This window comes from Equus quagga, chromosome 5 (genome assembly GCF_021613505.1).
Source record: "Equus quagga isolate Etosha38 chromosome 5, UCLA_HA_Equagga_1.0, whole genome shotgun sequence".
NCBI lineage: Eukaryota > Metazoa > Chordata > Mammalia > Perissodactyla > Equidae > Equus > Equus quagga.
This window is the reverse complement of record NC_060271.1, coordinates 35,085,758-35,110,811: the sequence shown is the minus strand read 5'-3', so window position 1 is coordinate 35,110,811 and position 25,054 is coordinate 35,085,758. Positions and strand designations below refer to the sequence as shown.

The 25,054-nt window shown below is 52.0% G+C and overlaps 1 protein-coding gene across 1 annotated transcript; it reads right to left on the bottom strand.

Moving 5' to 3' along the window:
• Positions 1–1,225: 1,225 nt before the first annotated feature.
• On the bottom strand, positions 1,226–24,992 carry TAS1R2 (taste 1 receptor member 2). The gene is made up of 6 exons (XM_046663228.1): positions 24,811–24,992; positions 22,886–23,186; positions 19,809–20,582; positions 15,844–16,053; positions 3,307–3,430; positions 1,226–2,154 (listed from the first exon to the last, which is right to left on the bottom strand). The coding sequence occupies exons 1-6, from the start codon at positions 24,990–24,992 to the stop codon at positions 1,226–1,228; spliced, it is 2,520 nt and encodes an 839-aa protein (XP_046519184.1).
• Between the last annotated feature and the right edge of the window lie 62 nt (positions 24,993–25,054).

The window sequence follows — 25,054 nt, the reverse complement described above, 5'->3', positions numbered from 1 at the left end:
CAACCTCTCTGAGCAGCAGTTTGGAGGGCTCAGCACTGAAGTTCCGGTTCCCTGGGGGTCTGTGAGAGGTCAGGTCTGGTCCCCGGACAGGGAAGTCAGAGCCCTTCCTGCTGCTGGCACCCATCCTGGCAGGGGCAGGGTCAACACAGCACAGCCATGCCCGGCAGCCCAGCGTCTCCGAGGCTCGGCCATGCCAAGGTGACAAGGCCACGGCCCATGCTGGCTCTGGAGCATGAGTGAGGCCCGAGGACCCCAAGACAACACCCAGAATTTGCTGGCATGGGGCTAGTTTCCAACAGAGACGAGCGCCGTGGACGAGAGCATGTACGTGGTCATCGGGGTGTACAAAGGAAACACAATCTTATTTTGTCCCTGATGGTTCCAGGGACATGTGGATTTGCAGTGGTTGGCATTTATTGAGTGCCTACTGTATGCACTTTATACACATTACGTCTGACCCTTAAATGTCCTCACTGGTCCCCATTTTAGTGAAGGGGAAGTGCAGGCTTGGGGGCAGCAAAGAATCTATCCAAGGTCCACAGCTCGGAAGAGGCTACGTGGGGACCCAAACGGAGGTCTCTCTGACCCCACAAGTTCTTTCCCAGGGGACCCCTGGAAACAAGAAGGAAACTCGTTCATTTCACCCAGGTGAGGTTTATTTACGAGCATTTATGAAGCGCCCACGGTGCCCAGCCGTCGCTCGGAGGTAACAGAGGAGCTGGGGTCTGAGCTCTGGGAGAAGCCGGGAGAGGAGCCCCAGGTGTGCGCGCAGCTAATGAAGGAGGCCAGGGCAGCACTGGCTGAGCTCACCTCCTCCCACACCGACCCCAGCTCCCCCGGCCCACCCACCAGAGTGGCTTCTCTTCCCCCACCAGGAGCGAAGGGCGTGAGCCAACGTGCAGATACCGCTGTGACCACCAGATGGCGACTGTAGGCCACTCAATCGGACTCTGTCCTTGGAGACCAATGGGTCACCTCAGGCCGTTTTTCTAGTGCCTGGCAAGCTAAACAACTCAAGGGAAAGGAACAAAGTGTGTGTGTTTTTAGGCATCCATCACCAGGTGGGTAAAAACGGCCAGGATGCGGAGAACCTTGGAGGGACACCAAATCAGAGACCAGGGATGGGTAGAAAGTCAGGGATGGCTTCCCTCATCCGTCCGGAGTTGAACGAGCGAGCCCTCTGGTCCCCGCCTCCCGACGCAAGGCCCGCTGTGCAGTGGCAGCGCTAGTCCCTGCCCATGGTGAAGCCCTGAATCATGCTGTTGAAGTAGGCCTGCGTGTTGCGCTCCGGGTAGGAGAGGATCATGTAGCACTTGGGCCCGAAGTAGCCCAGGCCGATGCCCAGGAGGTTGAGCACCGTGACCAGGAGATCCAGGATGGTGACCAGCACCCCGTCGTAGACGGACATGAAGGTGCAGAGGGAGATGGAGGAGGTGAAATAGAAGGTCATGCAGAAGGTGATGAACTTGGCCTCGTTGTAGTTGGTGGGCAGCTCGCGGCCCGTGTAGGCGAAGCTGAAGCCCGCCACGCAGAGGAGCAGGTCCAGGCTCGTGTTCAGCAGCAGCGCCTTGCGGTAGTTGGGGTTGCAGGAGACGATCATGATCTTGGGGTCATCGAGGTCGGCACGGGTGGAGGGCTCGGTGGTCATGCCCAGCATGTTGCCCGCCACGATGACCCCCTTGAGCGCCGTGACAAACGCCACAAAGACGTAGGGCCCGTGGTAGCGGACCCAGTAGGCGTAGGCGCGCGGGAGGCGGCTGGCCATCTTGAAGATGCAGACGATCTGGAAGGAGCGCACGGTGAAGCAGGAGATGCAGATGGTGAAGCAGATTGTGAAGAAGGCCTGGCGGCACAGGCAGGAGAAGACGGTGGGCGGCCCTATGTACACGGGGACCATCATGTACGCCACCAGCAGCGGCGTCAGCATGAGGAAGCACATGGGGCCCCCAGCCGAGCGGACCATGGGCGTCTGGAAATGCATCCCGAAGATGACCACGATGGCCAGGGTGCTGAGGAAGCCGAGGGCGGCCAGCGTGATCACAATGATGGTGGGCGCCTCCTGCCATTCAAGGAAGACCAGCCGCCGCTTGAAGCAGGACGTGTCGTTCCTGTGGGACCACCCGTTACTCGGGCAGGGCTGGCAGTCAAATTCATCTGCAAGAGCCCACAGCACCCCGTCAGCCAAGCCACCTTCCCAGCACCCGCCTGCTCCGGGCTGCCCTGGGCTCGTCCCCAGGGGCGGAGAGAGACACGAGGGCAGCCCCCGCCATCATGGCCAACACTCACGGGTCCCTTACACCCCTGGCTCATCGACTCCTCACGGCAGCCCCATTTCACAGATGAGGAGACCGAGGCTCAGCGAGGTAACGTCACAAAGGCGGTAAGTTAGAGAGGCAGGACTTGAACCGAGGTCTCCCTGACTCACAGCCTCACAACTGTGATTCCTTCCTTCCAAGACCCCAGCCTCTGATGGGAGAGACAGTCACCCATTTCTTCAAAGACTCCATTCGAAGAATATTTTTTTGAGCACCATCACTGTCATAGGCACCTGGAGTGAGAGGCCACAGAGACGGGTAACACCCAGCCCCTGCCTCCGGGCTATGGACCAGCTGGGGGAGGACGGCCAGTGAAATGATTCGACAAGCCAGGTAAGCACCCGCTCGGCACCCTGTGCTCTGCTGGGCACAGAGTAAGTCCTCGGGTTGCTGGACGTCTGCATCCACTTAATCTACTAGTCAGCGAAGCCGTGAAAAGAGATTTGAGCCCCAACTCTGAACTATGCTAAACACTAAGGTGGACAGAGAGACAATGCTGTCTCCACGATTCCAGAGGTTACGTCCTCTAGGGAGGCATGTTAATTCTTCCAGCAGAGGAAGTCATTCAGTAAACATTGCCTGAGTAAACATCATATGCTCCGAACTAAGCACGTGGGAGGCCAGAAGAAGAGGTCAGCTACTGTCCCTGCCGCCCGGAAACGTTGCTTCTGTTGGCAGAGCCATGCACACATTCCTCAGTCTTCATCCCTGGACCCTCCCTGGCCTGACGGCCCCGGGCCTCGGGAGGGTGTGTGTGGAGCGGGGGTCAGTCACGGCCCCGCCTGGGTGAGGGCTGTGCCTTCTCCACCCTCCTGGAGGCATTGCGGATTTTGCTCCGCACCAGGAACTGGGGAGATCCAAGAGGAATCAGACATGGTCCCTGGCCTTTGGACAGTTATGTCCCCTGGGGGAGACCCCAGAGAGCCTGACAAAGGGGAGGGGCCCCAGAGAGCGGCAGGGCAGGGCATGGGCACGGGCCTGAGAGCCGTACCTGCAGTCTGGTTGAGGAACGTGCCGGGGAGGCAGTCGATACACTCGAAGCAGCACGGGTGCATGCCCACCACCTTCTTCCTTTGCCCAGGCTGGCAGTTCTTGGAGCACATGGACACGGGGACCTGGAGGGAGGAGGGCCAAAGACCCTGAGCCCTCTTTCCCCACCCTCTGGGGCCCCCTACTCTCCCCAGCTAGCAGGATGTTCAGGGGAGGGAAGCCTGGCCCCTGGCTGGGGTGGGCAGGGATGCCGGGACTGCCATTAGAATTGGGACCCTTGTAGTTTTGCCTGCCCAAGACCCAGGCCACCTCCTTCAGGCAATAGCACCCAACTGTTGAGATGGGGACTTTCTGAGGTCCTGAGGAGACAGGGTGTGACTCTGGGGCTGCTGGCAGACATCTTTCTCCAAGGGGAGAACATGCCCGACAAAGGCTCTGAGAATTGGAGAGAGTGAGATCCTGGATCCAGCCTTGCCTGAAGCCTCATGGTCTACCCCTAGAGTTTTCAATGATGTGAGACAATAAATTAACTTTTTTGCTTACAACGCTTTCTGTTGCTTACAACCAAGAGTCCTAATTAGCCCAGGCTTCGTGGAGGGGCAGGAGAGAAGAGGCAGGGATCACATCTATTGTTTCGACTGCTGTATTTCTAGAACCTAGAAGAGTCTCCAGCACCCAGGAGGCCTCCAACGATTGTCTGTGAAATGAAGGAACGAATTCCAAGTAAAGGAAACAGCAGGAGCAACGGGGTAGAGGAGTGGAGCGGGTGGCATGTTTGGGAAGAGGGCACGTCTGGGCCTGGCTGGAGTCAGGGTGCACGAGGAGAGGGTGGGAGAGCCACGTTCTGAAGGCTTGTCAACGGCACACTAAAAATGGAGGGCAGTGGGAGGCGGCCATGGGGTTCTTGGGTGAGGGAGCGGCCTGATTATGTTCAGGCTGCATAAAAATCATTCTGATGACCAATTAGGGAAGTGTTGCAAGAACACACATAGGAAGAGCCAAAGGCCCAGACAAATGGACACCCTGTAGGACCACTTGACCCCAGTGCCCCTCTCTCCTTGCCTCTCAGAGGTCTCCTGCCCTCCACTCCACCCCCATGGTCCCTCTTGCACACGGCTATCAGACGGCATCTCCAGATGTCTTGTTCTCCCCGAAACTCCTTCATGGAAGAACCTCAGGGACTCTCCATCAACCAAAATTCAGTCTGATCCCCTGCCAACCTTCCCAGGCCCCCATGGTCTTCTCTGCCTCCCAGGGGACCACACACACGTGAAGGCATGGACACACCAACAAGCACACACACACACCCCTCATCCAGACCTACACACCCCAATCCCTTGCCATGTATCCTCCCTACCCTGCTCCAAACTCATCTCTTCACTATCCCCTAAGTAACCAGATTAATCCGACCTCTTACTCATGGAACCTCAACCTGCTGTTCACTCATTCATTCATTCAAAGAGCTATTGAGCACACACTGATGCCAGGCGCTGCGAATACAGCAAGGAACCAAATAAGGCAAAGTCTCTGTTCTTAAGCGATGAATATTTTCATGGAAAAGAGAGACAACACACATATAAATGTGTGATATGACAAATGGTGATAAATACTATGAAGGAAAATAAAGCCATGCAAGGGGGATGGACAATGACGGGAGAGCTGATTGCAATTTCAAATGAGATGGGTGACATTGGATCAGAGACCTGAAGGCTGCAAGGGAGGAAGTCATGAAGATGTCTATTCAGGCAGAGGGAATGACATGTGCAAAGGCCCTGTGGTGGTGAGACTCAGTATAGTGGAGGAGCACTAAGGCCAGTGTGGCTCAAGCAGAATGAGCAAGAGTGAGAGTGGTGGATTGGTTCAAAGACTTTGTCTTTTACTCTGAGTGAAATGAGAAACTACTGGAGGATTGAGAGCAGAGGAGTGACAGGATCTGACTTCGTTTTGACAGGATCACCCTGTTTTCTGTGTTGAGTATAGACTGTGAGGGGCAAGAGCCGAAGCAAGAGACTAGGGAGGATGTTATGCAGTAGCCCAGGTGAGAAACGGTGGTGGTTCTGATCAGGGAGACAGCAGCAGAAGAATGAGAAGTTGTCACATTCTGCATGTAATTTAGAGGTAGACTGGACAAGGCTTACTGCTGGACCGGATGAGAAAAGAGTCAGGAATAACTCCAGTGTTTGGGGTCTGAACAAAGGAAAGGTGGTGTTGCTTTTTACTGAGATGAGAAGACCTCAGGGGAGCAGGTTTGAGTGGCCAGGTGAACATTTGAATTGAAGTTGAGGGGAGAAGTCCAATCTGAAGATATAAAATTGGGAGTGGTGAGCATATGGATGATATTTCAAGCCACGTAGACAGAGAAGAGAACAAGTCCAAAGGCTGAACTCTGGTACCCTGCCCAGGGTTTAAAGGTCAAGGAGAGAAGAAGGAATCAGGAAAGGAGACCTAGAAGGAATAGTCACGGATGCGCGAGGACCAAGAGGGAGAATGGCTTGGAACCCAAGTAAAGATATTATTTACAAAGAGAGGACGTGATCAGCTGTGTCAAAGCTGCTCATGGGCTGACCGTGACGATGACCATTGGAATGGCAATATGCACACATCAGTGACTCGACAAAAGCCATTTCAGAAAGGTGATGTGGAGGAAAGTCTCAGCAGAGTGGGTTCCAGGGAGACCGGGGGACCAGTGGTTTCCAGTCTGGTATGTAAGGAGCTAGGGGTCGTCATTTCTATCCTCACAACAAGAAAAGGCTGAACAAACTGAATATCAACAACTCTTCTTAGCTCCATCAGAGAATTGGGGTCCCAGAGAAGCACAGACCCCAAAACTGGAGAGACAGGTGAATATAAAGAACCACAGCTTATCAGGAATGGAAACTGCAGCAACTGGCAGGAAGACTAAGAGAGTGACTGCTGGAGACTGAGCTGGGACCAGCTTCAGAGAGAGACTTCCAGGGGCACGGCCTTAACCTCCAGGAGCCTCATCAGGCTTTCAGGGTGAATATTGAAGAAAGATCCCCTCACGCTCCTAGTAGGGGAGGAGAAAAAGTAAACATTTTAAAGTACACCAGAGCATTCTGTTCTCCATCTCAAAGGCCTGCCCTGGAGGCGGGGGATCTATTTTATCAGAGCTTAACTGACACAGGGGATGGGAAGGGCCCAACCCCAGCCCCCTCCAGCCTTCCTGTCTCACCTAAGGTGGGGGAGCTGAGAAGCACTTATGAAGGACACAGCCTAGGGGCCAGGCTGTGTGAGTGAGACCTAGTTCCAGGATTATTCCAGAATGCTTCCCCTCCTCTCACACCTTGCCACCACATCATTCAGGCTCGCATATAATAATGGAGGGTTACAACTGAAAGAGCTGCAAAGTTCAGATTCTATTTAAGAAGGAGTCTACAGGGAAACATGGAGAGAGCAGGGGAGACAACAAAAAAAGGACACTGGAGGCAATTTTAGTCTCTGACACCACAGCTGGAGCAAAAAGTAAACACAGCAGCTCATTTTAGAGGTTTATTTACCTCAGTTCTTTTTACTAAATATATCATATCTAGCTTTCAACAAAAAAATTACTAGGCATGCTAAAAAGGCTGAAAAAAACAGCCTGAAGAGACATAACAAGCACCCAAGCAAGAATGAGAAGGAGCAGAGATTCCAGAATTAGTGGACTAGGAATTTAAAATCACTATGATTAATGTGTTAAGGGCTCTAATTGAAAAAGTGGGCAGCATGCAAAAACACATGGGAAATGTAAGCAGAGAAAGGAAAACTCCAAGAAAGAATCAAAAGGAAATGCAAAAATTCTTTAAAAACCCACGGTAATAGAGATAAAGAATGTCTGTGATGGACTCTTCTGTAGACTGGACATGATCAACAAAAGAATCAGTGAGCTTGAAGGTATGTCAATAGAAACACCCCAAACCAAAAAGCAAAGAAAAACAGAGTGAAAAAACCCCAGAATATCCAAGAACTGTAGGGCAATTACGACAAGTGTGACACACACCTAATGGAAATAGCCAAAAGAGAAGAAAGAGAGAAAGGAATAGAAGAAATATGGCTAAGATGTCTCTAAAATTAATGACAGACACCAAACCACAGATTTAGGAAACTCAAAAAGTACCAAACAGGATAAATACCCAAAAACCTACCCCTAGGTACATCAAATTCAAATCGCAAAACAAAAAACAAAACAAAGGCAAAGATAAAATCTTGAAGGAAGCCAGAGGGGGAAAATACCAACAAAAATGGTAACTAGAGAAAAAGAAGAACATTTTATTATGATGAAAGCGTCAACTCATCAAGAAGATATAATAATTATTAACACATACACATGTAACAAGAAAGCCCCAAAATACATGGTGTAAAAACCATCAGAACTGAAGGGAGAAATAGACAATTCATCACATGATATTCCACAATAATGGTTGTAGACTTCAATACCCCACTCTCACTAATGGACAGAACAACCAGACAGAAAATAAGTAAGGAAGTAGAGGAATTGAACAGCACAATAAACCAACTGGATCTAACAGGCATACAGAGAACACTAGCCAACAACAAGAGAACACACATCCTCTCAAGTGTGCATAGGACATTTTCTAGGACAGGCCATGTGTTAGACTACAAATTATGTCTCAATAGATTTTGTCAAATAGATATCCACAAAGTATCTTCTCTGACCACAGTGGGGTGAAGTTAGAAATCAGTGACAGAAGGCAAACTTTGTGGAAATTAAACAGAGCTCCTAAACAACCAACAGATCAAAGAAGATATCACAAGGGAAATTAGAAAATGCTTATAGATGAATGAAATGGAAACACAACATTACAAAACATGGGATACAATGAAACCGTGCCAATGGGGGAAACTTATAGCTACAAATGCTTACGTTAAAAAAACAAGAAAGATCTCAAATAAACAGCCTAACTTTACAATTTAAGGAACTAGAAAAAAAGAACAAACAAAACCCAAGGCTAGCAGAAAGAAGAAAATAATAAAGATTAAAGCAGAGATAAATGAAATCGAGAATAGAAAAATAATAGAGAAAATCAATGAAACCAAAAGTTGGCTCTTTGAAAAAGATCTACAGAATTGACAAACCTTTGGCTAGGTTGACTAAGAAAAAAAGAGAGAAGACTCAATTATTAAAATCAGAAATTAAAGTACTGATTTTACAGAAATAAAAAGGATTGTAAAAGAGTACTATGAGTAATTGTACACCAACAAATTGGATAACTTTGATGAAATAGACAAATCCCCAGAAACACAAAACCTACCAAGACTAAATCATGAAGAAATAGAATATCTGGATACACATATAACTAATAAGGGAATTGAATCAGTAATCGAAAATCTCCCAACAAAGAAAAACCCTGGACCTGATGGCTTCACTACTGAATTCTACCAAACATTTAAAGAAGAACTAACACCAATCATCCTCAAACTTTTCCCCAAAAAAAAATGAAGAGGAGGGAACACTCCCTAACTCATTCTATGAGGTCAGCATCAATCTAATACCAAAGTCAGACAAAGACACTACAAGAAAAAACTATAGATCAACATCCCTTATGAAAAGTGATGCTAAATTCCTCAACAAAATGCTAGGAAACCAAATTCAGCAGCATATTAAAAGGATTATAGGGGCTGGCCCCGTGGCTGAGTGGTTAAGTTCACGCGCTCCACTGCAGGCAGCCCAGTGTTTAGTTGGTTCGAATCCTGGGCGCGGACATGGCACTGCTCATCAAACCACGCTGAGGCAGCGTCCCACATGCCACAACTAGAAGGACCTACAACGAAGAATATACAACTATGTACTGGGGGGTTTTGGGGAGAAAAAGGAAAAAAATAAAATCTATTGAAAAAAAAGGATTATATACCACAACCAAGTGGGATTAATTCCTGGAATGCAAGATGGTTCAATATATGAAAAATGATCAATGTAATACACCACATTAACAGAGTGAGGGGGAAAATCCAGATGATCATCTCAATTGATGCAGAAAAGCATTCGACAAAATTCGACATATTTTCATGATAAAAAAAAACACTCAACAAACTAAGAGCAGAAGGAGACTACCTCAACATAATAAGCCATATATGAAAAACTCACAGCTAACATCATGCTTAATGGAGAAAGACTGAAAGCCTTTCTCTAAGATCAGGAACAAGGCAAGGGTGCCCACTTTCATGACTTCTATTCAACACAGTACTGGGAGTCCTAGCCAGAGCGATAAGGCAAGAAAAAGAAATAAAAGGCACCCAAATGAGAAAGGAAGAAGTAAATTACCTGTTCACAAATGATATGGTCTTATGTGTAGAAAATCCTAAAGATTACACACAGAAAAATTTGTTACACTCATTAAATTAAGTCAGCAAAGTAGCAGAACAGAAAGTCAACACACAAAAATCCAGTGCATTTCTATAAACTAACAATGAACAATCAAAAAAGGAAATTAAGAAAATAATTCCATTTACAATAGTATCAAAAAGAATAAAATACTTAGGAATTAACTTAACCAAGGAGAGAAAGACTTGGACAATGAGAACTGCAAAACATTTCGGAAAGAAATTAAAGACACAAATAAATGGAAAGACATGCCACGTTCATGAATTAGAAGGCTTAATATTAAGATGCCAATACCATCTACAGCAATCTACAGATTTAGTGCAAGCCCTATCAAAATCCCAATGACTTTTTTTTGCAGAAATAGAAAACCCATCTTAAAATTCATGTGGAATCTCAAGAGACTCTGAATACCCAAAACAGTCTTGAAAAAGAACAAAGCTGGAGAACTCACATTTCCTGGTTCAAAACTTACTACAAAACGACAGTAAGTGAAACGGTGTGGCACTAGCACATAGACGGAGATATAGACCAATAGAATAGAATAGAGTGTAGATATAAACTCTCACACATATGGTCAAACGATTTTTGACAAGGGAGTCAAGGTCAATGAGGAAAAATAATTTTTACGAATGGCACTGGGAAAACTGGAAATCCACAACCAAAAAAACAAAGTTGGACTTGTACCTAACACCACATACAAAAATGAACTCAAAATGGATCCATGACCTAAATGAAAGACCTAAAACTATAAAAACTCTTGGGAAAAAAGCACAGAACAAAATTCCATGACGTTGGATTTGGCGATGATTTGCCGGATATGATGCCAAAAGCACAGGCAATAAAAGAAAAAAGAAACAAAATGGACTTCATGAAAATTTTAAAATCTTGTGCATCAAAAGACACTATCCAGAGAATAAAACGGCAACCCACAGAATGGGAGGAAATATTTGCAAATCATCTATCTGATAAGGCACTAATATCCAGAATATAAAAAGAACTCCTAAAACTCAACAACAAAAGTACAAACAAGCCGATTCAAACAGGAGCAAAGGACTCGAATAGACATTTCTCACAAGAAGACACACAAATGGCCAATAATAAGCACGTGGAAAGACGCTCCCCATCAGTAATCATTAGGGAAATGCAAATTAAAACTACAGTGAGATACTGTCGCACACCCATTCGGATGGCTACTATGAAAAGATCAGAAAATAAAAAGTGGTGGCAAAAAATGTGGAGGAATTGGAAACTTTGTGCACTGCTGGGAATGTAAAACAGGACAGCCACTGTGGAAAACAGCAGCAGTTTCTCAAAAAATCAAAAATAGAATTAACATATGATTCAGCAATTTCACTTCTGGGTATAGACTCGAAAGAATTGAAAGCAGGATCTCAAAGTGGTATCTGTACACCCGTATTCATAGCAGCATTATTCACAATAGCTAAAATGTGGGAGCCACCCGAGGGTCCATTGATGGATAAACAGATAAACCAAACGTGGTCCATCCATGCAATAGGATATCATTCAGTCTTAAAAAGGAAGGAAATTCCGCCACAGGCTACAACACGGATGAACCTTGAGGACATTATGCTCAGTCAAATAAGCCAGCCACAAAAAGACAAATACCACACGATTCCACTTTTATGAGGTACTTAGAAGAGTCCAAACAGCAGAGACAGAGAGGAGAATGGTGGTTGCCAGGGGCTGCGTGGAGGCGGGGATGGGGAGCCATTGTTTAACGAGGATAGAATTTCAATTTTGTGAGATGAAAGAGTTCTGGAGATGGACGGCGCCGATGGTTGCACAAGAACGGGAATGCATTTAACACTCCTGAACTGCACACTTAAAACTGGTCAAGATGGTAAATGTTATGTTATGTGTATTTTATCACGGTAAAAAAAAATTGTAAAAACGCTTAGGATGGTAAATTTTATGTCTTTTACAATTAAAAATAAAAATTGATAAAAACATACCAAAACTTACGAGGAAGCAGTTCTTAGAGGGAAATGTCTAGCTGTAAACGCCAATATTAACAAAGAAGAAAGATCTCAAACCACGGGCATTCATCATCTTACGGCAGAGTTCAGTTTACTCTTCTGCCATCACAGTGTGGGCCACGTGGGACTTCATCGTTCTGACACTGCAGGTCATCCAGCTGGTCCACTATATTAACGACGTCCTGCCGACCGCGTCTGGGGAGCACTCTTTATGCCACAAAGACAGGAATGCTGGAGGGTAGAAGATAAACCCTACAAAGATTCAAGGGGGACCTGCCACATTAGTGATGTTTTTAGGGGTCCAGTGGTCTGGGGAATGCCAGGACATCCATTCTAGAGTAAAGGACCAGTCACCACATCTTATACCTCCTACCATTAAGGACGGCAGCTGGTGAACCTCTTTAGATGGAAACAGCATAAACTGCTCTTGGAAATACTGCCCCAACCCACTTTGATCAGGTGACTCAGATGGCTTCCAGCTTCAAGGCAGAGTAACGGGCCCAGAGAAAGACTCTGCGGAAGGTCCTGGCTGCAGTGTGAGCTATGCTGTCACTCGGGCCATATGCCCAAGCAGATCCGATGATGTTAGGGTTCCCTGTGATGGGTAAGGATGGGCAAGCCCAGTGGGAGAGTTTGCGACAAGGCAACTGCAACATGCCTTCTGCAACAAAGCACCGCTCACTGTTTGAAAGTTAGCTCCTGGTGTCCTGCTGGGCCTTCGTGGGGACGGAGCACGTGGCCTCAGGACATCAAGTGATTGCCACATTCAGAGTCATGTGGTTGGGCAAAAAGAGTGGCAAGTCGGCACACAATGGAAATGGCGCATTTGGGATCAGGCCAAAGCAGGTCCAGAGGCTACAAGTACGCTTTAAGTCAGTGGTTGCGATTCTTACAACATCCACCTCTGTCATGACAATTCCTCTGCCTCAGATCATGGCTAAGTCCTCATGGAGGGATCCTCTACGGCCAGTTGACAGAGGTGGAGAATGTTCAGGAATGATTCACGGAGAAGGCAGCTTGGTAGATTAATGTGAGCTGAAAATGAGCGACTGCCCTGGTAAGCTCCTCTCGGGGTGGGGGTCGGGGGGTGGGACCCTGAGGGACAGGAAGGAGGGAAAGTGCTCCTCGTGTGGCCAGGTGCAAGCAGGGCACTTGCTTGACCGCTCTGCATGGATGGAGAAACTTCCTGGAGCCCGGGGAGTGGGGCCCCTGGGCAGTGATGAACGGCTGGGCTGGTGGTTCAGGGGCCCGGGAAGAGCACGATTGGACGAACGGAGACAAGATAGTTCGAGGGGAAAGGTATGAGCATGCATCTGTGGGAGCGAGCACAAAGCACAAAGATCTTTGCGTCTCGTGTGAATGCCAATCAGAGAACAGAGAGGAATGAAAAGCCAGATAGAAGAGATGAATCATCCAGGAGGGACCAGCTGGCCTCTGTCCTCAGCCACCCAGGGCTGGCACAACGGCCATGAACAGAGTGGCCACAGGGCCAGGGATGGAGGCCATGGGCCTGGACCCAGCATCTTGGGCTTCCTCCCACCATGGTCAACCCAGCTACTGCCATGGCTGGACACCTAGCCTGCCCGCAACAGAGACCACGCTGAGCCCCAGGTTTGGCACCATTATGCAAGACGACCAGCCAGCCGGCTGCTGGCAGATGGATCACATCAGATGCCTTCATCCCTGGCAGGAGCACTGACTCATCTTGCAAGGATTTGCTTTCTCTCACAGTTGCGCAGCATCGCTATGCAAGGGCTCACAGACGGCATGATTTACTGACATGGGGTCCCCTGTAACAACACCTCAGACGAGGGACCCATTTTATGGTGAATGGGTGTGACATGGGCACGTGATCGCAATATACGCCACATCGTCTGGAAGTATCCAGCCTAATAAAATGAGAGGATGGCATGCTAGAGCTTCAGGCAAGGCACCAGCTTGGGGATGACCCGAGGGCGGGGGCACTGCCCTTTAGGACGAGGTCTAAGCCTTGAGTAGAAGCTGGTTCAGAGCGCTGTGGTCCCAACAGCTAGAAGATGCGGGTCCAACAACCCCGAGGGAGGAAGATGGCCACACTTACCAGTGTTCTCAGGGGCCTGCTGTCGAATTGGTCCTTCTCGTCCCCACAACCTTAGACCCTGCTAGAATAGAGGTTCTGGTCTCCGGAGGGGACTACTCCCACCACCATTCACGTGGGCTCTATGGTTACCAGCTGGTCATTTAGGGGGCCTCATGCCAGTGAACAAGAAGGTCAAGAAAGGAGAAGGTAATTGACGCGGATTAGCACAAGGCAGGCAGGAAGGAGTAGGTCTGGATCTCAGGGGGCTCATCAAGGCAGCCCTTGGCGCTTCTGGCCAGTGATTACTGCTACTGGACAACAGCCACGACCACAGGCCAGCAAGGAAAAGGCGACTACGGGCTCAGACACCTTGGGGATCAATGTCTGGGTCACCCCACCAGCCCCGTGACCCAGAGCAGCCAAATGGCTGAGGGTGAAGGAATCCAGAATGGATGGTGGCAGGGAGAGAGGATGCATATCTGTTACACCTGGGCCCAGCTGCAGCAGCAGGGCTGTGGCTGGGCCACTCCAGTCCCCTTGGGTAGAGGCGGGGCCCTACCCCGCCCTAAAAGCTCCCACTCACCAGGCTGAAGGGAGGACACAGACACAATGAGTGAAATGAAGCGTGGACATCTCTGTGGCCTCCCTCATACTTTCTTGGCCCACCTTTCATTCTGGCCATGGCTGCAACAACCAATTTCACGCAGATGTCACCTGCTAGCACCTCCCTCGGCTACAGATCTCTTTCACTGTCTGCCCTGGCGCTGCATTGTGAGATGCCCGCAGGAAGCTGCCGGGCTCTCCTCCAAGTGCGACCTGGAAGTGCAAGGAAGTCGACGCCCCTCGGAGCAACCCTTGAGCACTGGGGTGGGATCTGGTATGGAGCCAGTGGATCAGTGCTAGCCTCTTCCCTCCCTTGGGGGACAATCTAACGTGGCTCCTCAGAAGGTTCTGGAAAGACTGAGTGCCGTTTGTTCACAGCGGCGTCCAGCTAAGAACATTCTCTTGTACCGACTTTCCCTCTTCCCTGTCGACCTCTCCCCGGTCTCTCTCTCCCGTTCCCCTGGATCACGTCCTGGAATAAACTATCCTCACAGAAACCCTTGCCTCAGGCTCTGCTTTCTGGGGGAGACCCAGGCTAAGATACTGTTGTTTGTTGAATTGTGACCCCCTCAAAATTCAAATGTTGGAGTCCTAACTCCAGGACCTAAAAAGGTGACCTTATCTGGAAATAGGGTCATTGCAGATCAGTTAAGACAAGGTCATACAGGAGTGGAGTGGACCCTTCCTCCAGGACAACTGATGTCTTTATAAAAGGGAGCGATCTGGAGACAGACGCGCCCACAGGCGGGACGCCGGGGGAAGGTGAAGGCAGAGAGGGGGCGATGCTTCTACCAGCCGGGGAGAGCCAGGGATGGCCAGCACAGCGCCAGAAGCCGGGGGGAGGCTGGGACGGATTCTCCTTCATGTCCGTCCGTGAAGCCCCCCAGTTTGTGGTACTTTGTGGGCAGCTCTAGCAAACAAATTGACCCCAACCCCACTTCCACCATAAAAATCCCCGAGAACGCTGGAGCTGGCAGCACCGGGTACCTCTGGGACTGGGGAGAGAGTCGGGCATGGGGAGATGAAGCTTCTTTGAGACGCTCTTAGAGCCCCTCCTCACTGCACAAGGCTGGGTCTCCACCCCTCCCCGCACCAGTGGCATTCTGACAGCTAATTGTCTGAAGAGGGTAAAACGAAGGAGCTTTAGACTGAAAGATGTCAGACACAGTGGAAGGCACAGCTACTGTGCCAAAAACGTGAGTATTAATTGATAGGATGTTGCCTGAATGTGTATACGGAGACACAGACAAGCTGTGTGGCCTTCGGCAGGTCATGCAACCACTCTGTGCCTTCAGTTTTCTAACCCATAAAACAGAGAGAATAGCAGCATCTATTTCCTAGGGTCGACATGAAAATTGAAGTCCTTTGCACACAGCAAACGTTTCCTTTCCAGGGGACCCTGAAGAGCGAGAAAGCCCTGGACTTCCACAGTCCTCAGTCAACGGAGGAAGGACAGTCCCCCAGACAACACACCTACAGAGAGAGACCCCCCCCAGCCCTCAGGCCCTGCCCACACCAGCCCTGCTGAGAGCTGACCGTGTTGTTGGGGGTGTGCCAGGAGACCTCATGAATGTCCCTCAGCTTCTTCAGCATGGGGTGGTAGGAGGCCACAGTCTGGAAGGGGCTCCGGCTCGGGTCCCACTGCCGCTGGACGATCTCCAGGCGCATGGGCAGGTCCCCTTGCTGGTCGAAGAAGATCTGGTGGCCCAGGAGGGTGAAGTTGACCTTCTTGATCTCCTGAAGCAGCTAGAGGGGCCGGAGGGGACGAAAGAGGAGCTGGAGTCCAAGGTCGGGTCAGACTGGGAGAAATGCCACCCTCCCGCTGGCCGTGGTTTCCACATCAGTCACGTGGGGCAGTAAGGCTTTGAAAGTGTGGGGTTTGGAGGCAGTGGCCGGGAGCTCAGATTCCGGAGTCAGACACATGTGAGTTTAGACTTCCTGCTGCGAGGCCTTGGGCCTGTCACTTAACCTCTCTGAATCCTAGTTTCCTCTTCAGCAAAGTGGGAGAAACAGAAACACTATCTTCTGGGCCCTGAAGCAATCAATGCGTTAATAGATTTCTGGGGCTTAGACAGGTGCCTGAAAAATAGTCAACGCTCCCCTCCCACCAAAGAGCTGATGGTTCCTTTTCCCTGGAAGCCACCTCGGCCACCCCTCTGGGACCCAATACCTGGGGTCCAGAGTCCACTGCCTCTCCCACCTGCAAGGGTCAGCTGGGATCGCCCTGCCCCCTGGGTGCCTCCTGCCTCCCTACACTGCAGAGTCTACACTCTCTCCAGTCTCCCCCACCTCATCCCGCATCACTCAGGATGCAGAAGCTGGTACATACGAGAACATGCTTTGGACTAGGCCTCCTTTGGCCTGAATTCCAGGCCTAGCTCTGTCCTCAGTTTACTGGGTGACTTTGGGCAGGTCACCGACCCTCTCTGAGCTGATCCCGAAAGGGCTTCAAGCTTAGATAGCCCATTAATCTGGCTCCTAGGTTTTCCCTCCATAAATGGGAGAGTCTATTGCGCTACCTCTTGGGGGCCCAGAGCTCACCTCACCTCGGGGACTGACAGACAGATAGCCAAGGGAGATGAGCCCTAGCCTTCTCCCTGCCCCGCCCCGGGGAGTGAGCCCCTGGCTCTGGAAGCCTCTTTGGGATTTGCACAGCTTGCCGGGCCTGGGAGAGGAGAGGAGGGAGGCTCCTCCCAGGTGGGTGGCCTGAGGATGGGGATCGGGATGGCAGAGCCTCTGGAGAGCCAGGGCTGCCGGCCCTGTCACACCCCTGCAGTGACCTGGCCAAGCTGGGCTGAGCAGCCTGGGCTTCCAGGGGTCCAAGGCATGGGGTCAGAAGACATTGTCCCTGCCATTGTGCGGCGGGGCAGCGGCCAGCACTGTCATCAGCAGGGGCCTGGGCATCTCAGGAGCCCCGTGGGGCACGAGCCTTGATTCCCTCCTCACCTAGCCCCGGCCCCGCCCCAGCAGTGGCTCCGCCCCCAGCCCCACCGTCTTCCCTACACTGGGGGCAGAAATGAACGCAGAGGACACTCAGCTTCTGCTCTGAGCCAGGTGACGGGCACACGTTATTGTCAGTCCTCTCAACAACCCAGCAGGGTATTACGAGTCCTTTTATTTAACAGATGAGAAAACGGAAGCTCAGAGATATTAAATAACTTGCCCAAGGCGGCACAGCTCATGGTGGCAGAGCTGGGATTCGAACCCAGGTCTGCCTGATTCCAAAGCTCTGCTCAGTTCCTCATCAGCTGCCTCCCAACAGATGGGCGATGGGTCATAACTGAGACGTCTGAGGGGTAGGGGGAGGCGGAGAAAAGAGTGAAGCGCGAGCGAGGACGGCGAGCAGGTGGAAACGAACCCAGCTGTGGTCCTGGCTGGCTGAGTGGGCCCTGTTACGGTCCCTGGGACCCCATCCCCCTTTTGTAAAATAAGGGATTGGACCAGAAGATACTGAGGGGACCTCGCAACTCTGACCCTCAATAACCTGCTGAACACTTTCCCTCGGACGGCCGAAGCCCCCACACACGTGCCAGCTGGCGTCTACCCAGCCTCCCCTGATCGGACCCCTGCTGTCACCTGCCAGCACATCCTCCCAGCTTCCATCTCCAAGCCTCCTCATCTCCCCCGAGGCCTCTCCCTCCACCTCGCCTCTCCCGGGGGTGCCCTCCTCTTCATCCCCACTGCCCCTCCCCTATTTCACCGCCACTCCCGAGCTGGGTGACCGGCAGCTCTTTGAATGTCTATTTCATCTGCATACGGGAGAGAAAGAGTAAAGTAACAGTGTCTGCACACGGGGTCCTTGGGGATCAGTGATAGTTCGTGGAAGGGGTTTGGCGCTATGCTGGGCACACTGTGTGCTCATTCCCCCATCCATCATCCAATAAACCTTCAGTGAGAGTCAGCCCTGAGCCAGACCCAGAGACAGCAGCCAGGGACACAGCACTGAATAGGACTGACAGGTCCCTGCTCCCCTGGGCTTACATTTGAAGGGCGGGGTAGGGAAGAGACAACAGGCAAGGACACAAATAAATAAACACAATAACAACAACTTGGGATCAGTGTTACGACAAAAATAAACAGGGTGGCCTGGCATGAGCCAACCTTGGTGGGGGCACATAAGGACGCCACATACGGTTTCACAGGTTGTGGGTCTGCGCAAGTGGGTCCAGCTAGGGCGATGGGAGGGAGGGCTGGAGCCCAGGTCGCCCAGCTCGTGGAGCCACGCACCTGCTCGGGGCTGGCCTCTATCACCCTCCACCCTAAGCTGGCTTATTGGATTGTCTCAACAGCACCACCGTGGTGCTCAGCGTGAACTCTCTGCGGGCTCCTGCTGCATCCAGGACAAAGCCCCAACCGCTCCCTCCGGCCCTGATGCCCTCCACGGTCACCTCAGCTCCCCTTCCCCCCACTCTTCCGCCACACTGGTCCAACCACCTGTCCAGGCCGCCCCCCACCGACTCTCCTCCTGGAATGTGCAGTGTCTGCCCTCCCCCACTCCTTGAACCCTGTCTTCGCTGACCCCTGACACCCGGTGATGCCCCTGTTCCGCCCAGGCATGGTGGCACCTCTGACTGCCTGCTGTACCTTTTTGAGATAAGCATGTAGGGCTGCAAGGTTAGGCTCTGAGATTATGGGGTGGAGAGGTACCTACAAACAAATAGAATAAGGGGAGGGGATTTTTTAAGAGCTAACGAAGTTAAGGAAGTGAACAGATGTTTGGGGATGGGGTGACCCACAAAAGGGAGGAAGGGGAGAATAAAGACGGGACATACACAGGGGCTGGGGGAGAGGCCAAGCAACAGCCTGGGCAGCTGGGCACCCAACTATGAAAAGACAGTGAATTGTTTAAGCCCAGAGAGCAAGGTACAAAGTGCACGCCTCTGACGGACATCCCCTCTGCTCCTCCCGGTCCTCAGCAAAACCTTCCACACCCCCGAAGCTTTCGCAGGAGGGTGAGTGTGACTAGGACTGACAGGTGCCTGCTCTCCCAGGCTTACATTTGATGGGCGGGGTGTGTGTGTGTGTGTGTGTGTGTGTGTGTGTGTGTGTAAGTCAAGAAAATACAGATTTAAATTCCAGGTCTGAATCATGGTGATGCAGAACCGGGACACTGCGACGGTCCACAACCCTGGCCACGGCCTGGGAGGGCTTATGGGAAAACTCAAGCCCACCGCCAGGGCCTCAGGCCTGGAGGGATGGCAGGGGACCCGGGGCTCCCACTGCCCGCGGGACTTCCTTCAAGGGTCATTCACCCGAATCTCCAACAGCAGACTATTTTGGATGGTGATGATTAAATTAGTATTTTTAAAAGGCACGAGGAGGGAGTTTTGGTTCCATGCGTCTAGAGCTGGGCCTGCCCCACGGTATCTCCCACCTGTGTATCCAGAACCCGCCAAGGGAGGGAGAAGCTAGAGCAAAGCAGCAGGCACCCTGTGGTCTCCTCGGCCATGGACTCTGCGCCTGCTCCCTGGGGCCCCCGCTTTCTCCGGGCCGAGCCTCACCCGCCACGGGTAGACCACCTCCTTGCGGCACTTGGTCTGGTTGCAGCCCAGGAGGCTGTGCAGCGCGTGGGCCACGGTGTACACAGCCGAGTACACGCCGTAGGACGTGCGGTCGCCGGAGAGAGTGAGGATGGTTTTGAAGGATGAGGTGGTGTCCAGGCAGGTGTCACACTCCTGGTTGCAGGTGGCCCCCTTGCTGGTCCTGTTGGGCGCGGGCTGCCTGGCCTGGGCGCGGCGCAGACGGAACTCGTTGAAGCCCGGGATGGTCATCCTCTGGGTGGTGACGCCCAGGAAGGTGCCCGTGTGGCGCAGCTCAGTGAGGTTGTGCAGGACCGGGTCAACGGCCCAGGACTCAGAGGCGATCCACACGGCGCCCGTGAAGTTCTGGTTCAGCACCTCGAGAAAGAAGTTGTGCAGGGCCAGGTCCGGCGAGAAGACGACAACCACCCGCGCCGTGCTCTGCTTCAGCTTCTGCACGATGACCGCCAGGCGCTGGCGCTCGTAGGGCGTCACGGTCTGGTTGGGCTGCGGCATGGGCAGCACCTCCTGGAAGGCGATGCAGATGTCGTGGCTGGCCAGGTGCTTGCTGAGCAGCTGGCTGTTGTCGCGGCCGTAGTCGTCGCTGCTCACCAGCACGATGATCCAGTTCCAGCGGAAGTGCACCATCAGCTGCACCATGGCCTCCATGTGGTGATGGGCGCCCAGCACCGTGCGCAGCACGGCCGGGAAGCTCAGCTTGTCGCGCAGGTCGTCGCTGATGGCGCTGTAGGTGATCTGCCGGAGGGGAGGGCCGCTGGCATTAGTGAGGGCCCCACTTGGCCACGGCCCCACGGGGGCTCCACCTGCCACATCATCCTGGTGGCGTTTAAGGAGCACGGAGTACCAGCCACGCCCAGGGGTGGGTGGTTTACCCCATCGTCATCATGGTCATCTCTGTAGTGACGTTTCATAAGAACCTACTGTGTGCCAGACCCCAGCTAGGTTTTTTATGTTAGCATCATCATGATGATCATTGTAGTAACATTTATTGAGCACCTACTATGTGCCGCACCCTGGTCTTGGTGATGTCCACCATCATCATGATGGTCATCAGCACACAGCATTTAATGAGAACCCATGACATGCCATGCCCAGCCTATGATTCATATCATTGTCATTCCTACCATCTAGTAACACTTACTGAGCACCTACTGTGTGTCCCTGAGCATAGTGCTTTCCTCCTCACCATCACTACCATCAGATTAGTCCCATTTCCTCCCTCACCCTCTTGGTCTTCTCAACTTGCTGGTCGCTCGATCTCCTCTGCTGGTTCCTTCTCTTCCCTGTGACGTCTTAACCTTGGAGGACCCAGGGTCTGCCTTCGGTCCTGGTTTCTTCTCCCTCTGCTGTCCCTCCCTGGTGATCTCATCCAGTCAGTAGTTTAAAAGTGTTTGAAATACTTTGCATGCTGACAACTCCCAACAGCCCTGGCCTGGACCTCTCTCCTAAACTTCAGGCTCCTATTTGCAACTGCCCATCTGGCATCTCCAACTCAACAAATCCCACCCGAACTCCAGTCCCTCTGAACCTGCCCTGCCCACAGCCTGCCCATCTCAGTGGATGCGAATCCATCCTTCCAGTTCCTCAGGCCCCGAACTGTGGAGTCCTCCTCGGCTCTTCTCTCTCACACATGCCACATTCAACCCATCAGCAAATCCCACTGGGTCTGCCTTCAAAATGTGTCCATCCAGAGCCGGCCACCTTCCCGCACCATCCTGGTCCAGCCACGATCATCTTTGCTTGGGCTACCACAATGTCCTCATCTACCCTTAATGTGGCAGCAGGGTGTCCTGCTCACACACAGGTCAGTCACATTACTCCTCTGCTCAAACCCTCCAACAGCTCTTCAGGAAAAGCCAGAGGTCTTCAGTGGCCCCTAAGGGGCCCCGTCGTTGGCCCAGCCCTCATCTCCCTGACTTCATCTCCTCCTGCTCTCCCTCTGCTCCCACTTCTGAACACACCAGGCACCTCTTCCTGAATGCTCTTCTCCTAGAGGCCCACATGGCTCCCTCACTCCTTCACCTCCCTCAGGTCTCTGTGCAACTGGCAGTGAGACCCCCTGACCACCCTGTTTGGAACTGCAGTCCCCCTCTCCCCCCGTGCAGGTCCCCCGACACCCTCCATCTCCCTTATCGCTCAACCCCTCCCGGCCATCGCATGTCTCGAGTGCTGACATCCTCCATCACTGATGCATTCGCATCTATCGTCTGTCTCTCCCCAAGATGAGCTGCCTAGGGCCGTGACTTCTGTTGGTCTGTTTGCAGCTGCACCTCCAGTGCCTCCAACGGTACCCGGCACAGTAGGTGCTCAATAAATCCTCGTGAGATCAATGAAACAACGAGTTCAGTCCCGGACTAGATGCTTCACATGAGAATATTAACACTTATCGAGTACCTACTGTGTGTCAGCCCCTGGGCCAGATGCTTTCCACACTAAATACAACAGTGAAAATGACAGTATTTGTAACTACCTGCTGTGTGCCGGGTCCAGTGCCAGCTGCTCTTTAATGAATAGATATTTTATGCCAGTTCTGGACTAGCCCATTTCAATCTAGTAAGAGCAGTAATACTAATGGCACTTTTCCGAGGACCTGCTATGCGGCAGACCACGAGCTAGGATAATATTGGGCACTTTCTGAGTTTCTGTGCTTGTGCAAGATGCTTTACACGACAGTGTGGACTCCCTACCTGCAAACTCTTCCATAGGTTGAATGTTAATCTTCAGACAGTCCTGGGATAGGACTCTTAGCATCCCCTTTTATAGGTGGGGAAACTGAGGCTCAGAAGAATTAAGAGATTTGCTCAAGGCCTCACAATGGCCAAGACTCGGAGCCGAGATGCACACCCAGGTCTGTCTGCCTCCAGAGCCGGAGCCCTGAACCAACAGTCCAGGCTGCCTTTCTGGATCAGGGTTGTGGTCCTGATGCTGCATCTTCTCCCACCTCCACCCCCTGTGATGGTGGGGGGAAGTGAGCCCTCTGGACAATCACTCCTCAGCCCCCCATCCCCAGCCTCTGCTCCACGGGCCCGGGGCCTCACCTGCGGAAGGAGGAAGAGGGAGAGGAAGTGAGCCACGGTCATGGTGGACTCAGAGTTGTCAGGGCCGATGACGGCCACCACGCGGGGCGCGTAGGAGCTGTAGTCGTCCTCGATGGGCAGTAAATAGTCCTCCCCCGCCAGGAAGTAGAGCACGGGATGCACGTTGTTGAAGACGTAGCAGATGTCCACGATCTCGTAGCCCAGCAGCACTCCCGGCAGCAGGCTGCGGAGGTTGTTGATCTCCTCCACCGCAAAGCGCATGGCCTGCATGAGGTTGTAGCCCAGCACCTTCATTTCATACCTGGGGGCCACCACGGGGTGGGGGCGGGGACAAGTCCACAGTGAGGAGGAGAGGGGAGGGCAGGGGAGGGGAGAGTCACCTTGCCCCTCCTGCCTGTCATAGGAAGGCCAAGGCATTGCCTAAGAACGAGCCACTCCAGAAAACTATGGAATTTTTATCACATCATTGTTACCATTATCACGTCTCTAGGATCACCATCGTCCCTATGACCACCTCTGACACTAGGATCTCTGTGGCCACCATCGCTATCACCATACCCATGACCTCCATCACCACTCTACCAATGGCCACAAATGTGACCACGATTACCCACTCCATCATCATTATCACCACTCTCACCATCATCATCTACTATTCCTATTACCAGTATCATCACTACTGCCATCACTGTCACCATCATTACCAATACCACCAGGACCACTATCATCACCATCACCACCACCATCACCACCACCACCATCACTACCATCATCACCAGCATCACTACCACCATCATCATCATCACCATCACTACCATCAACACCACCATCACCATCACTATCACCATCATAACCATCACTACAATCACCACCACCATCGCCATCATCACCACCATCAACACTACCATCACCATCACTCCCATTACCACCACCATCACCATCACTGCCATCAACACCATCATTGTCACCACCATCACCACCACCATCATCACCATCACTACCATCAACCTCACCATCACCACCATCACCGCCCTCATCATCACCATACTCTCCACCATTTTCATTGTCACCAGCACTACTGCTATCACCATGGTGAGCATCATCACCCTCACCACCCTCACTTCGTTGGACTCCCCACCATTATGGCAAGCATCAGAACATCCAACATCGTGCTTAGTGTCATCACCGGCACCACCACCCTCACAATTCTCAAGCCGTTACACAACCTTCCCCAACATCATATAACTTGTGCGTTTCTTATAGTCAGCGCTTCACCATCTACTCCACTCTCCCTCCTTTGTGCCTCACTCCCAGAATGCCTTCTTCCCCTCTGCACGAGGTCACTACTCTGTAATCCCGTGATCCCATGCTTGCAGGAAGATGGCCAACCCAATCTCTGAGTGATGCTGCCATGCCAAGGGGCTCACAGGGGAAGGGGGCACAGCCGAAGGAAATCCTTCCAGTCCTGACAGCACTCCTACCCACCCAACCACAGCCCTGGGAAAACACAGCCTTCCTCTCCAGTCTGAGGACCTGCTGCAGAAAAGCGCATCCTGCCTCCCAAAGGCACCTGGTGTCCAGGCTGGGCCTTGACGCGGGCCCCCTGGGAGGCCCCCAGTTGCCAAAGTGATGGTTTTGAGAGTCTCTAAGGCTCCTCCAGCCTCAAACATCCTGTCACTCTTTATTAAGAGATCTGACATTGTGACAATCAGGTCTCAGCATTTCAGAATACAATTGCCGACGATTTCCGTAACGTGGACTGGGTGGGATCTCCCTGGGGGCCAGTGGGGTGCACCCAGGATGGGGGTTTGGCGGTGAACAAGGAGGAGCATCCTGAGCCCTCGGTGCTGGCCTGGCCTCCCCAGGCCCAGCCCCCGCTTCCCACTCCAGCCCGCGCCACCTTCCAGCCTCAGCTGGAGACTTACTCCTTGCACTTGGGCACCTTCAGGTATCTGAGGTTGACAGTGCCCTTCACGTTGGCGTGGAGGGTGAAAAGGCCGCCCAGGAGGTAATCGCCAGCCAGGTAGAAGTCCGAGTTCTCAGGCGGCTCAGCCAGAACCTGCAGCAGGAAGAGGAACGAGCAGACCGCCCTGGCCTGGGGTCCCATGGCTGGAAAGTGGGGGTCCCGGGAGACGGCTGTGCCTCACTGGAGAGCTGGCAGCTTGACAC

Bases quoted from the DNA above. Each gene is read 5' to 3' on its own strand.
- TAS1R2 (XM_046663228.1), bottom strand. From the start codon at position 24,992: ATGGGACCCCAGGCCAGGGCGGTCTGCTCGTTCCTCTTCCTGCTGCAG. The intron at 23,187-24,810 runs GTAAGTCTCCAG...GGTGGCCCCCAG, and splicing joins AAGGTGCCCAAGTGCAAGGA to GTATGAAATGAAGGTGCTGG. The intron at 2,155-3,306 runs GTACGGCTCTCA...GGGCTCTTGCAG, and splicing joins GTTCCTCAACCAGACTGCAG to ATGAATTTGACTGCCAGCCC.